The sequence below is a fragment of the Microcaecilia unicolor genome, chromosome 6 (genome assembly GCF_901765095.1).
Source record: "Microcaecilia unicolor chromosome 6, aMicUni1.1, whole genome shotgun sequence".
NCBI classification, from domain to species: Eukaryota; Metazoa; Chordata; class Amphibia; order Gymnophiona; family Siphonopidae; genus Microcaecilia; species Microcaecilia unicolor.
The window spans coordinates 167,325,901-167,340,359 of NC_044036.1; the positions used below are offsets into that span (position 1 = coordinate 167,325,901).

At 40.6% G+C, this 14,459-nt stretch overlaps 1 protein-coding gene across 3 annotated transcripts in view; it reads right to left on the reverse strand.

The window, feature by feature from the left end:
• Window positions 1-218: 218 nt before the first annotated feature.
• Window positions 219-14,459, reverse strand: part of CNBP (CCHC-type zinc finger nucleic acid binding protein) — a 37,687-nt gene continuing 23,446 nt past the window's right edge. For all 3 annotated transcript variants that reach the window (XM_030207442.1, XM_030207440.1, XM_030207441.1), the window contains exons 4-5: window positions 12,861-13,059; window positions 219-3,491 (exon numbers count right to left, since the gene is read on the reverse strand). In XM_030207442.1, the coding sequence (XP_030063302.1) occupies window positions 3,374-3,491; window positions 12,861-13,059 (317 nt within the window). In that variant the 3' untranslated portion in view covers window positions 219-3,373. The remainder of the gene's footprint in view (window positions 3,492-12,860; window positions 13,060-14,459) is intronic.

A 14,459-nucleotide genomic window follows, 5' to 3' on the forward strand; every position in this document is an offset into this window, starting at 1 on the left:
CAAATACAGATTCGTTATAGCCTAAAGGGGTCAAAAAGTCAAGACAATGACTTAAGTTCAGGATATACGTTTCCATGTTGACAAGCTAAAATTATGAAAACAAAATACTTTTCTAGTTTTTTTTGTCAGCTTTCCAGAACAGAGTCAGGAAAAATTCTCAATTCCCAATAACTAATTTTCTGTATTATAAGGCAGTAGCAACTACACAAACTACAATATTTTCATTGAATGCTTTATTTTAGTGTAATGGATACACAATTCAACTCATATGGAAAGAACCATTTTGTTTAAAGTGTTCCTACAGCCAAAAAAATGATAATTGGACAGGAATGCTTTTACAGGATTCTCTCAGGAGTTCATAAGAAAATAGAATATAACTGTTTCCTCCATGCACCCGATAAAATAATTTCGCTGTGCAGCTAGAGGATAAAAGAACAAAACCCCCGTTCTCACCTTTTAGTAACTTTCATAAGCTATGCTTTTGCTAGAACATGCTTTAAAATATCAGTGGTCAGTTGTCATTTCAGTTTAAACCTTTTACATATTTCTCCCACATTATGAAAAAAAAAAATCAGTTGAAAGATGCTATTTGACAAGTTTGGGGGAAGAACAGTGTAAATTTTTTTTTTTTTTTAACTTACAGAAGGCAGAAACGAGCACTAGAGTGCAACATTTCCTCTGGAAAGAAAAAAAGAATCTCACTATGAAAATGTGTTCCACTCTAAAAATAACCATTTAAAAATATAACAAAGTTGCCTTTCATTTTAATTTGTAGTTTTCCTTACATACACACAAAAAATGTGGCCTGGCCTATTCTGCATTCTATTCAAACCCCATCTGAATCTATCTAGCCGGATGGCTAAAAAACAAAAAAAGCAAAAATAAAAATTCATACCAAGTTAGTCCTCATGCTGTTGATTAACTTGAGGCTGCAAATCTTTGTAGAAACCTGGCAAATTCAGATTATCCACAAAAAAAAGAAAAAAAAAAAAACAACTATACAACACACCAAATCATTTTCGGGTAATAGCTAAGATGGTAATACAAGAAACGTTACTTTATATAAAATCTATATCAACTGTTTGACCAAAATTACCCCAAGTACATGAAGAGATGATGGTGGATCCCTCACACCTTTGTCTACCTCCAAACTCAACACAGTTCACTCACTCCTACCTAAGTATAATCCCTCTGCATTTTATCCTCCTCCCCACCCTTGGAACAAGCCTACCACTCACTTCTCCCTCTAGAACAAGATGATGACACTCTCCTGAATCAGCTATCCCAAAGCATGCAACATTATTTCTGCCTCTGTGGACTCCACCCTAGCCCATGCATGCTGATTCAGCTATCGCCTCATTGTTTTCTTTCTGCTTGAAATAAGCCATCCTGCTTCCCTACCTCCTCCCATCCCATGCTACTGGGGAAAGGCCAGTGGGATCAAGTGATTTCTCAATTTTGCAATCCCACACATGACTACTGCAGTGTTAGGAATCCATTAAAATTGACTGACTCATAGGAACCAGTAGAAGCTCATCTGCAGCACCTTGCATTAGGTATATTTGGGTTTAGGACACAAACACAAATTGCTGCAAATGAAGTTTCATGGTGGCCACAGGGGCTTGTGCCAACTGAGCTACCTCTCAAAAAGGAGGAGCCTAAGCAAAAAAAAAAAAAGTTCAAGTTGCTTTTAGGTGTTGATGCTATATTCCAAAGGCGTTCAGTTACCCCTGTGATATATCTAAGCCAAAAGAATAGCACAGAATATGAAACTTTAAAGGGATCACAGCTTCCATGCCACTGATTACATTGCATAGTGGAACCCTCATCTTGTTTGCATTATAAAATAATCTAGCAATTTCCAGGGCAGTAAAAAACTTACTAAACAAAAGTGCAGGAAGACTGAGGACAAGTAGTTCATTAAGAAAGCATCAAATTCTACCCCAAACTAGAATTACCATGGTTTTTCAATCCTAATGTACACACTATACTTATATAGCATCAAGTTGACTTAGAACAATTTTGATGTGTAGACCAAACTCAGGAGAACATTTAAAAGCTGATTTTACAATAGGCCCATATTATTTCCAATGTATGCTTCATCCATTGTATACATGAAACCCATTTTTATATAAATTAAAGAGAACATAAAATAAAAGGTATAACTAAATGAACCACTTAAGTTTGAATAATCTTGCCTTAGAACAGTCTAGAACATTAATAAAAACCAGGGTGCAAACTATAGTATCAACATACATGGATATCCCTTCAAATTTGGTTTCTGGAACACAATTTGATTTACCAAGTATAAAAGGACAAAATAAAATTAAATCTGAAATAATGATGGCACAGGTTGATACATGTTCAACAGAATTACTTCTACTCAGATTAGAATACACCCTATATTAATTCATTCACATGCAAGCAGCCAATAGAAAAATTTAAAGTTAAAAAAAAAAACAAAAAACAAAAAGTTTAGTCAAACTCCCCTTCCTCCTCCAGCTTTATTGATAGTTTAAAATTACATTTCTATATTCTAGGACTTCAGTTGCTTTTACCATCTGACTTTAAAAACTGATTACAAGCAAATGAAACTCAACAGTTGCCTAAGTGATATAGTATACAAAAATAACATCTTGATTTCTGTGAAAACACATTTCATTAACTTCTGAAGAGTTCCAAATTTTGTTTTCTTTGCTGTTTGCACTGATGTATTTTCTGGACTTTAGGTTTTTGTTTCTAACAAAATTCATTCAAAAACCTTGCTGTTGACATCAATATGTTAATAAGGTGACCAAAGTATTGTTATGTTTTTAAGTCCTGATTTCATTCCCATGGCCACCGACTAGCAATACAAATCTTGCTTTTTTGTTTACTCTCACTCCACTTTAAACTGTAGGTAGAGGGCCCGATACAGATGTACTTGATGTTATGAACAACTTCTGAGGTCAAGACAATCCAAGGCCATCATTGCAATAAAGTTAGATTACTTGTGGAAGTTCACACACCTCCAAATTTTTTTTTTTTAAATATACATCTCCACTCACACAGGTTCACTTGCCCAGGAACTTGGTGAGGATTTACTGGTCTGAAAACTCCTCCCACTCATTAATCCCTATTCACCAGTGGCATGGAAAGGGGGTTCTTTAACAAAGCATTATACATAACACCTCTACCAAACTAAACATAAACATTTTTTTTGTAGTTAAATGCAGAAATTCGATTTTTTTTTCCACCCCTTTCCTCCTTTTACATGTCAAGTAAAGCTCACTGGCCTGGGACTAGACTATCCGCCAACCTTGAACCAGTGAAGAGGATTCAGAGAAAATACAACCATGAAAATCAGAAAAAGGAGGGGCGACAAAGGAAAATATTAAGCTGTAGCTTCAATTGTGCATTCCCGTGCAAGGTGCCCTGACTCTCCGCAGCGGTAACAGTTGACTTCACTTGTCTTGCTGCAATTGATGGCTACATGGCCAGTTTCACCACACCTAGAAAAAGAATACAAAGAGTACTAAACAAAGTCCTACACTCCAGCAAGTGTTCATTTGTGCGCTAAATTATAACAATGACCCCCAGCATTAGACTTTAAACTGCTCTTGCATTCTTAATCAGTTTGGTTAGTGTCAATTAAAGTTCGTGCTGGATGAAAATAAAACAGTTAACCCCACGTTTATCAGTTTAACTCATGTCTGTACACAGCTAAGGTATATGACCATTACTGCATACTGAGCTTCACTGCCCACAATGTCCTTCAATGCACTTGACCACATAGCCAAGCGCAGGTTAGTCACTGTTGCGGCTCACAATACGGACCACACGATTGCATATATATATATGAATAAACTCACTGTGAAAACTCCCAAACAAATAGCACTGCCACTTTCTATGGAAATATTTCCTACATCAAGAACTTTACTACATAATACCATGTCATCATATTAATAAAAAAAAAGGAAAATTACCTGCAAAGGGAATTTTTCAGTGGTCACATCCTGCAAAGATCCATATTTATATAATCAGTGTAACTTTCAAAGCCAACAAGCAATTTCTAAACATAACAAGCCATGTTGACTTGCAAAGTCACACGAACAGGACAAGACCTGAGTGCTGACCTGAAATGGCTCTGCAAAATCTAATTTTTACAGCCTTCTAAACTTGCATTCACAGTCTATATACAGACATACACAAACTAGAGCAGGATCTGTGGACAGTTTATCTTAAGTTGGTCAAACAGGTAGATATGGCAATGGCAGGGAGAGAATGGCCGCTCTGTGGAAGTCTCTGATAGACCTCATTTGAAACACTATGTGCAAAGATGCAGATTGTGCCTTCAAAGGAGTGTGTGTCCAGAAAGCAGCTACTAAAATGATTTTTGCAAGCCTGAACATGTATATCCCATAGGAAAGGCAAGATAAGGGACATAACGCACAGGAGCTGGACCCCTTCAGAGGCTGCTCTAAACAGAAGGGGTTACAGGGTGAGGGGTTAGAAGGGTATACATTTGGGAGTAGTCCAAAGAAAATTTTTTTTTTTGCTTAAAGATAGTGGGTGCATGGGACAGACTCCCAGTGGAGGTAGTAGAGATAGTATAAATTCAAGAAAACAAAAAAAAAAAAAAAAAAAAAAAAAAAAGAGGACCTCTGAAGGAAAGAATTACTTGTGTGTAGATGGGCTGATCAGACAGCTGTATGTCTTTTGCTGTCATGCAACTTCCATGAAATGCATGAAAGCAGACTACTGCTTTGCATAAGAACTATAGCACAGAACTCAATATGACAGACAGGAAGACTAAAAGAAAATGCTTAACCAAGCAAAATCAGAATTTAAATTGGCACTTACAGGGAATTTAACCCCAATCCAAAAGAAATTAAGTTCTGTAGTTTTGGCAATTGAAAATTGTTTTTTTCCCAAGTTTGTAAAAGTTAATCTATAAGCTACTTCTAGAATATAAAAATGTAGTTACAGAAAAGGTGTGTTCTCATGAGACAGACATCTGCATGGGGAAATGTGGACTTACCTGTTGGTTTCCATTCCTCGAATCCTGTCAGACCAGTCCAGATGATTGGGTTATGGCTCCCTACCAGCAAACAGAGCCAAAGAAAACAGCTCAGAGCTCAACTTCACACCCCTCATAATGGCTAACGTTGCCTTCAGCTCTTCAGAATTGTGTATTTAAGCCACAGCAACTGAGGCAATTGCTATCTTTCCATTCACTACTAAAGCCAAACCTGGTGCAGTCAAAAATAATTTCATGGTCACTATCCCAAGAACGAGAATTCCATACACCAAGCGAACAACCACCTTCAGAGTGCACTTTACTTGCTATATTTATGTCAGATCAAGAATCCTCAATTGCCACGGCTTCTACAGATGGGCTCCGGAAGAACTCCAGAAAAAGGAGTAACAAGTAAATCCAAACTTTTTCCTTCCTTATGGTCCATGCCAGACCAATCCAGATGATGGGATGTACCCAAGCTCTACCCAGACCAGTAAGTAGCTGCAATGATCGCTCTCAAGACTCCTAATCTAATGACAACTTATACATACCAAGGCACTTACAGAAAGAGAGAAGAAGTGAAACAGAGGCAAGGGTACTGCCCTACCATTATTGTCTGTAACACAAAGTGACTTTGCCTGAGAGAACTCTTTCAGTCTAACCAATTACTCTAGCCGGTCCTTTGGAACTTATCACCTCAAACTATATCAGCAAGAGTTGGCATCCTCGACTCCTCCTACTCTATAGAAAATTCTTCATCTGTCTAAGGGCAAAGCCTTCGCTTTGATTGCTTAAAGCGCCACTCAAGACATTCGTTTTGGAAAGCCTTTGATGTGTGAATTTGCCCTTTCCACAAATGTGCTGGGCTGTTGCTGGGGAATATAGCAGGCAGAAGTCAGATACATTTTTCTATCAACATCTGTATATCTTCTGTGCAATTTTACTGTACTTGTATACTGCATTGATAGTCATCCCTAAGTGGTTAATCAAATAATTGGTACCTTGAATGCCTTAAAGAAAACTGTGTCTTATAGGACACATCAAGATCCTATCCCAAAATTTAGAAGAACCTGAGCATTTACAAACATTTCAAAAGGTGACCAAAACTGGACTTCTACCCTTGGATTGGTATGTTGCCACGATTTGGGTTGATTGGCCACTGTTGAAAACAGGTTATTGGGCTAGATGGACCATTGGTCTGACCCAGTATTGCTATTCTTATGTCCTTAAGAAAGTCCCTAATGAGAAAGTAACCCCCCCCCCCCCCACCTAAAAAGACTGAACTGGCAGAGGCATCTGGACTGTTTTCTCCTAAACCTAGAGACCAAAACTGCTGGAGTACTAGATGTTTAACACTGGTCCTCAGTCTAGACTTGCCCTGGTGCAGAGCCAAAAGGTTCAACTGTCACCACTTCAGCTGCCCCACACCACAGCTCTCCTGCCAGCCCATCAGATTCATCTCTAAAGTGCGAACTATGTTAAGGGGACGCCTGAACCACTGCCTGCCAGAGACTTGAAAGTCACCTCAGGCTCCCTAGAGAAAAGCGTCCTTGTGGTACTGTGTTATTGGAGGTATGATGTAGGGATAGACACTTATGGGTCTGAGCTCAAGAGACAACATACAGGCCCCTCTGTCCTAGAAGCTAGAAATGCAGAACGAACCTGGTAGCCAGAATGCTAGTCACTGAAAGCAAGGTCCTAAGCTTCTGATGTTCACAAGACCATGTTTTTCTCGAGACAAGAGGGCTTCCCTATGCCCAGAAATCAGAAGCCCAAATTGTGGTTCATCACTAGTCTAATAATGCCACAAAAGCCTACAAAAGTATGGGCAAAGGAATTCCTGCTGTGTAGCATCCAACCACAAAGTGAGAACACTCCAAATATTTACATGAAGGAGCACAGCCAGAACACAAACAGCCCACCCGTCATACCACCTATCCAGATTATCTTACTGAGTAAGGGAGGGAGCTGCCAGTAGTACTGCTCATGGCCCTAGTATGGGGGGTGGGGGAGAAGAAGGGCTTGAGTACTTCCAGCCAACCTCTGAATTTTGATCCTTAAATTTGCAGAACGTCTCCAGTGCAGAAGCTCCTGAGACGCATGGCTGAACACAGAGGGTAGGGCTAGCTGAGGAGAACCAACAAGATGTACAATGCTCATATAAGGAATAAAACCAGATAGTTTACAAAGTTACTTACCTGTAGAAGATGTTTTCCCCAAGGACTGCAGGACTTAAATCCTCACCAATGGGTAATGCCATAAAACAGGGCTCAGTGTGGAAAGCAGTATCCCAGCAACTTTTTTTTTTTTTTAAGAAGCCTCTGGGCAAACTCCCTACACGTGTACATTTCTACCTGCTGCTGTTGTGTGGGAACATCTCAGTCTATAGAGGAACTCCTCCTTGGGGTGGTGGAAAGATTTTGAGGATTTGAGCCTTGCAGTTGGAGAACACCTGCTACAGGTAAGGAACTGTTTTCTCTGAGGACAAGAACTGTGAAATCCTTATCTATAAAACTTCCTAGTACAGGCCATCTTCAACACTTAACAGATAACTACCACAACAAATGGTGCTGCACCAGGCAGACATCATGGTAGCAATATGCCATATTTTTCATTTTTGTCTTTTCTGCTCCCCATCTCTTCTTTGGAGGCAGCCTGAACTGAAAGAAAAGGGTCTAGGGTAATGCTTGTCCATCTTTTTGTGGCCATGACCCCATGATCACAACCCTCCCCACACCAGAGGTTAATAAGAAAAAAAAAAAAAGTGATACACCTATGGACAGACTCCCCAGGCCGTTACCCTATTTGGGGTCCTGACCCTCAGACTGGGAAGCTCTGGCTTAGGGGGTATGATTCTACACCCCAAATAACTTCTAGAATACTGTCTAGCAAAACCTATCACATTGGGAGTCTGATTTTAAGCAATAGTGGGAATCTGCACTGGACAGAAGTACTTCTTGCAGTTTCACAAATCTCTCTTGTACAGGCTGATCACCAAGTAGGGAACTGACATCCTCTAGAAAACAGTCCAGCATGGACATAAGTGAAGGATACAGCCAATTGGAAATGTAAACATCCTCATCCTATTTTGGTCAAAAAGCTAGGTGGACTTTCTACGGGCTTTAGACTGCTTCACACAGAAGGCCAAGACACTCTTGCAGTCCAAAGTATGCTGTGTATTCATCTCTGCAAGCATGTGGTTTAAAAAAAAAAAAAAAAAAAAAAAGTTGGAAAGGCTACTGAAAAGTCAAGATGGAATTCAACAACTGTAGGAAGGAACGTCAGAGTACACAGGACCACGTGCTAAGTGTATTGAGGGTCACTAGGGCCTGGAGCTTAACTAGCCTGCGTACTGAAGAAACAGCCACCAAAATTAAGACCTGTCAGGTAAAGTATTTCAAATGGCAGGTATCTAGTGGCTCAAAATATCACCTGAGGTCCCATGACACTGCGAGAGACCTAATGGGAAGTTTCATTAAGTACCAAGCCCCACATAAAGCAAGAACTAAATACAGCAGCCAGGCTGATAAGTCAGCAAAACACGCTTCGAAAGTGCCGAACCCCTTCGAGAAAAGTTGCATTGGCTCCCAATCAAAGAACGGATTATCTTCAAAATCTGCACCTTAGTCCACAAAATCATATACGGCGTAGTCCCAGGATACATGATAGACCTTACAGATCCAATAAGAAACAAAGTCATATCGTCAAGATCTTACCTAAACCTACACTACCCAAACTGCAAAGGACTGAAATACAAAACAACTTACGCATCTGGCTTCTCCTACATAAATAAGCGCACAACTATGGAATGGCCTCCCAAAAGCTGTGAAAACAATCCATGACCACCTGAACTTCAGGAAATCACTAAAAACAACCTCTTCAAAAAGGCCTACCCCAACGACCCAACGTAAACCTCTTCACCCAGCGACACAGCATAATTATGATCGTACAGGACAACACGCAATCTTCATCCGTTCTGACCCTCCACATATACCTCATACAATCACTACACAACCTTATATTTGTTATCAACCGACTGGACAAATGCCTTTGATGGTACTATGTAAGCCACACTGAGCCTGCAAATAGGTGGGAAAATGTGAGGTACAAATGCAACAAATAAATAATAAATAAACTAAAAGGCTATACTGAGACTGGGTAGAAAGTAACCTATGATGAGCTCCAACTGAACTGAGGTGTACTGAGAGGAGATATGATAGAGGTCTATAAAATGAGTGGAGTTGAACGGGTAGATGTGAATTGTTTGTTTACTCTTTCAAAAATATACCAGGACTAGGGGAGGGGGCATGCAATGAAGCTACGAAGTAGTAAATTTAATACGAATCTGAGAAAATATTTCTTCACGCAATGTGTAATTAAACGCTGGGAATTGTTGCCAGAGATTGTGGTAAAGGTGGTTAGCTTAGCGGGGTTTAAAAAAGGTCTGGCCGGCTTCCTAAAGGAAAAGTCCATAGACCATTATTAAATTGACTTGGGGAGAATCCACAGCTTATTTTTGGAATAAGCAGCATAAAATGTATCAAACTTTTTCGGGATCTTGCCAGTTATTTGTGACCTGGATTGGCCACTGGTTGGAAACAGAATGCTGGGATTGATGGACCTTTGGTCTGTCCCAGTGTGGCAATACTTATGTACCCTTACAGAGTTGGTCTTGAGACCTGCTACTGATAAATCTAGAAGACAAGCAATTTTTGTGTAGGACAAGCAAAAGGAATCTATTGTCTTGCCTTCACACCAGGTATCAAATTCTTACATTTAAAATTATATGCCCTCTAAGCAGAATCTTTCTTGGCAGCCAGCAAGAGCTAGGGACTCAGTTTGCCCTGATCTTGAGTGATCAGTATTGGAACACACTCCACTCTCATAGGACTTCTAATGGAAAGGTCCAGCAGAAGCAAGAACCACACTTACCTTAGCCAATGAGGGGCTATGAAATTCATGGCTCCTTGATGTTGCTTAAGCTTCAAAACAGCCTTTGCTACAAAGGGTATTGGAGACCATACGTACAGAAAATCCTCCCCATAAAGCAGATGGCAAGCAAGCATCAGACTAGTTTGCAAAGCAACCCTATCTTGGAGGGAAATTTGGAGGTACTTTTCTTGAATCCAGTGGAAAAGATCTACTGAAGGTATTGTCCCACTCCCAAAAAGATCCTGAAGACATCATCGTTCACTGTGTCCACTTATGGGGTTGCACAATTAGTCTGCCAGGGTGTTGTTCTTGCCTGTCAGATACATGGCAATAAGACATGGCCTACACCCATATTCTGACAGCCTCTCCAACATAGGGACGAACCCATTCTTCCCTGCTTTTTTATGTAATACATTGCCATTTGGTTGTCTGGTTATCCAACAGTCACCCTGGTTCACTCACTCACTCTCGGAATGCCTTTAAAAATTTGGAGACTTTAGAATTCTTTCCACTGTTGCAAGCTGTTGTAGAAACTTTGAGGCTTTTGTTGTATGCTTCAACATGTTAACTACCTTGTACATGTGCTTTTCTGTTTAAAAGTTATACATCTTTTTTAAATAATAATTTATGTTTAGGGTTCTCAGACCCCACCTTCCTTGCAATCACGGTGGGAACAGATTCTATTGCATTGGCCTGAAAACAAGGAACAGAGTTCTTTTTCATTCCCGATACTAAGAACTTAATCTTGATGCCCTCGGTAGCTAATTTAGAGGCCGGTCCACTAGGACAGTGGATTGCAATCTAAATTCATACATCCAAAATTACTATATAGGTTGCTCCAAATATTTTCATCATCAATATTTAAAACGGATATCCATTTCTGAAAATCATTCAAACTGAACTGAAACATTGTTGACTAAGGTTCCTTTTAGAAAGCTGCGCTACCAATCAGCATGCCCTCTAAATGCAAAGATGCCCATCCTATTCCCATGGGTGTCTTCAATTCAGTGTGCCACTAATGGTAGCGGAGCCCTAAACCTTTAGTCGCTAAAATTAAGAAATTATGTGGGTAAAGAGAAGGAGCTCATTTAAAAATGCCTCCCATATGAAAAACCTCAAATCTAAGGCCAAGTGTAATTTTTGAGATTAGACACTTTAGGATATTGGTTGGATGATTTTTAGACACTTTCACAAGTATACTAGTTGGGGAACATAATACAAAATAAAGGAAGGGGCAATAAGGAAGAAAGCAGCCTTAGATATGGGAGTTTTCATACTGGAGGCATTTTTAAATGATCCCCTTCATCTTTATCAGTCCCACAGACATCCTCCAGACCTGAACAGGAAACCAGGTCAACATCACTGGCCAGTCTATGGCACTTAGAACTTCTAATCCCCACCAGCAGGATGGTCCAAGTCTCTCTGCTGACCAGCTGCTGGCCCATATTCCAAGTCTCATTAAGGCAAACACAGGCACCTAAAGCCTTCTAAGAGCAGGGATGTGATCTGCACAAAAAGTTTGCTAAAATGGGCATCTGCTATGTTCTTTTGCCCTACTTGAAATACCACAGATTCTCTCATCGTTGTTGCTTGAACCAGATAAATCTGAGCTCCAAAATGGCACCGGGAGGCCGAGAATGAGCCACAGCTTCAGGCACTAAGAGATCAGAATGCTAGCAGAACATCTGGAAAACTGACAGCAAAACAACCTTGCCTCAATTGCAAATCGGGCCAAAGGAGCCAGCAGTGAAAATACATCTCCTTCCTTGCTCTAGCACTGCTGCTGAAGAGATACACCTAAGTAGTAAAACTCAGCCACCCACTCTGCAGACGTACTATTGGTCAAATTACACGCTTGAACAAGTGCAAAAAAAAAAAATTCACTACCTGCCCCCCCCCCCCCCCAACATAAAAAAAACAGAAGAAAAATACCATCACTAAGATTAACAGGATAGGGGAAACGGGGAAGACACTTGCAGGTGGCTACTCAGCCTGATAGGGCCCTGGACCTTTACCAGGAATCGCCGACAGCTTTAAACTGGGGTATAAGTTCCATGACCAATGCCCGAAAGCTTCCCCTGGAATTCAATCTGGGGTGCCCACAGGAGACAAAAACCACTGGTACCAGTTCAAAACTGCACCCAACCAGCTCAAGACAAGAACATTGTCAGGTTCCAGGGCTGCACCAATCCTTACGCTATTTTTAGTAGAAAGTTCCAGGTTCTCTGCTTCTGCGTGCTGATAAGGGAGCATAACCCACTGGTCTGGGCTGATCTAGCAGGATAAGAAATATTGCTACTGTGGTAAAAAGACTTTACCCATGTCTTCTGAAAATAAGATACGGGTTGGGAAGAGATGTAAACACTCCAGGATTGTGCTACATGGAGAGGGTGTCAAGCTAGGAAGTGAGGGATAAAAGGCGCAGAAGTGCTGAGGTCAGGTTTGTGTAATCACTATGGCAGGGCTGAAAGAGTGGGAGAGTGAAGGACTTTGGTGGGGGGGGGGGGGGGGTGGAGAGAAAAAAATGAATATTCTCAGTTAGAATTTTCATATCACATCTTAACTAGAATCAACAATATAATACAAGTCTTTAGAACACAAGGGGGATAATAGAACGTTACATTTCAGTGTTTTCATTCCTAACCCAAAAATATGCTAAATCATACTAAAATGGCACTGCTTCTTATTAAAATGGATTAACAAACTCTTTACTTAAAAAGTACAGTTCTACAGCACTGTTACATCATAATGCCCATAGCAACATCCATGGTAAACAGCACTTTCAATTCACTGCTGCTTTTCCTTAGAGCAATTTTTAGTTAAGTAATACACTTAGTTTTCACAAAAACAATTTAAGAGTCCACACACTTTAACTACGGATACAACTACCATTAGCTGTACCAATTCCACCATGTTATTTTCAACTTACCTGTAGCATTTGACTTTGGTGCAATCTTTCTGAATGTGGCCAAATTCTCCACAAGAATAACATTTCTGCTCATCTGCATGATCACAGTCCCGAGCCAAGTGGCCAGGTTTGCCACAGTTGTAGCAGCATTGCTCCCGCTCTTTCCTGGGCTCCTTGCAATCCTTGGCAATATGGCCACCTCTGCCACAGTTATAGCAGGCTACAAAAAGATTGTTTCAATTATTATTCACACAGATACAAATGCATTCAAGTAAACCACTTAATGTACATTTGGCTATCTATAACTAACGACTAGAAATTTATATACAAAGGAGAACACACCCTGACAGCCGAGATGATAGTTAAAAAGAACAAAATGCAGACTCATCGTTACTATCACAAGATGTAAAACAGTCAATTTTACATAACTATTCTCATTTGTACTACTTAGCCCCCACCCCTAAAGATCTTTTAGGCAACCTAAAAATATTCCCCCACATGGCAATATTCACAGCCAACGTGCTACTCCAAGCATGGGAAAATTAGGTTCTTACCTTGGTAATTTTCTTTCCTTTAGTCATAGCAGATGAAGCCATTACGTATGGGTTGTGTCCATCAACCAGCAGGGGGAGATAAGAGAGCACTCAAATTTCACAGTGCCACATGGTCAGCTAGCTCCACTGCCTCTTCAGTATTTGAAGCTTCCAAAGCAGTATAAAAAACCGCAATAGGAATAACATGAACTTTCCTCACAGCGAACGATGGCCCCACAACAAGGGCATGAACTCAAAAGGAGGGAATGAACACATCCTCCTGGAGGGAATAAACTCGTCGTCCTCTTTGTATTTATGGAGGGAATACACACATCCTCCTGGAGGGAATGAACTCAACCTCCTACACATGAACTGGAGGGAATGAACTCATCCTCCTATAAGTGAACAAGAATCCTGAAGACTGTTTTCCAACTTTCTCCCAAGGAAGGATTAGAACTTCAGGAAACAAGAACAGAACCTGAAACAGATTCACATCATACAATCATACAGGGAGGGCTCATGGCTTCATCTGCTATGACTAAAGGAAAGAAAATTACCAAGGTAAGAACCTAATTTTCCCTTCCTTGTCATCAAGCAGATGAAGCCATTATGTATGGGATGTATCAAAGCAATCCCTATATAGGGTGGGAACAAGTCATACCACTCGCTAGCACTTGTGCTCCAAAACGCGCATCCCTCCTAGCAGCCACATCCAGCCTGTAATGTCGGGCAACTGAGAGCTTCGAAGCCCATGTTGCTGTACTGCAAATCTCATGAAGAGAGAGTGCTCCAGTTTCAGCTCGAGGAAGAAATCGCTCTTGTAGAATGTGCCTTAAAGGCTACAGGCGGAGGCCGGCCGGCCGGCAAGCAGATAAGCTGAAAAGATAGTTTCTTTGAGCCAGCGGGCAATAGTGGCTTTAGACGCTGGAACCCTCTGCAAGAACCTGATAGTAAAACAAACAAATGATCAGAGGTCCTGAAAGAATTAGTAACTCGCAGATACTGCAACAGAGTCCTGCGCACATCCAACAGGTGCAACTGCCCAAAGGATTCTGGAAACTCCTCAACAAAAGAGGGTAGAAAAATA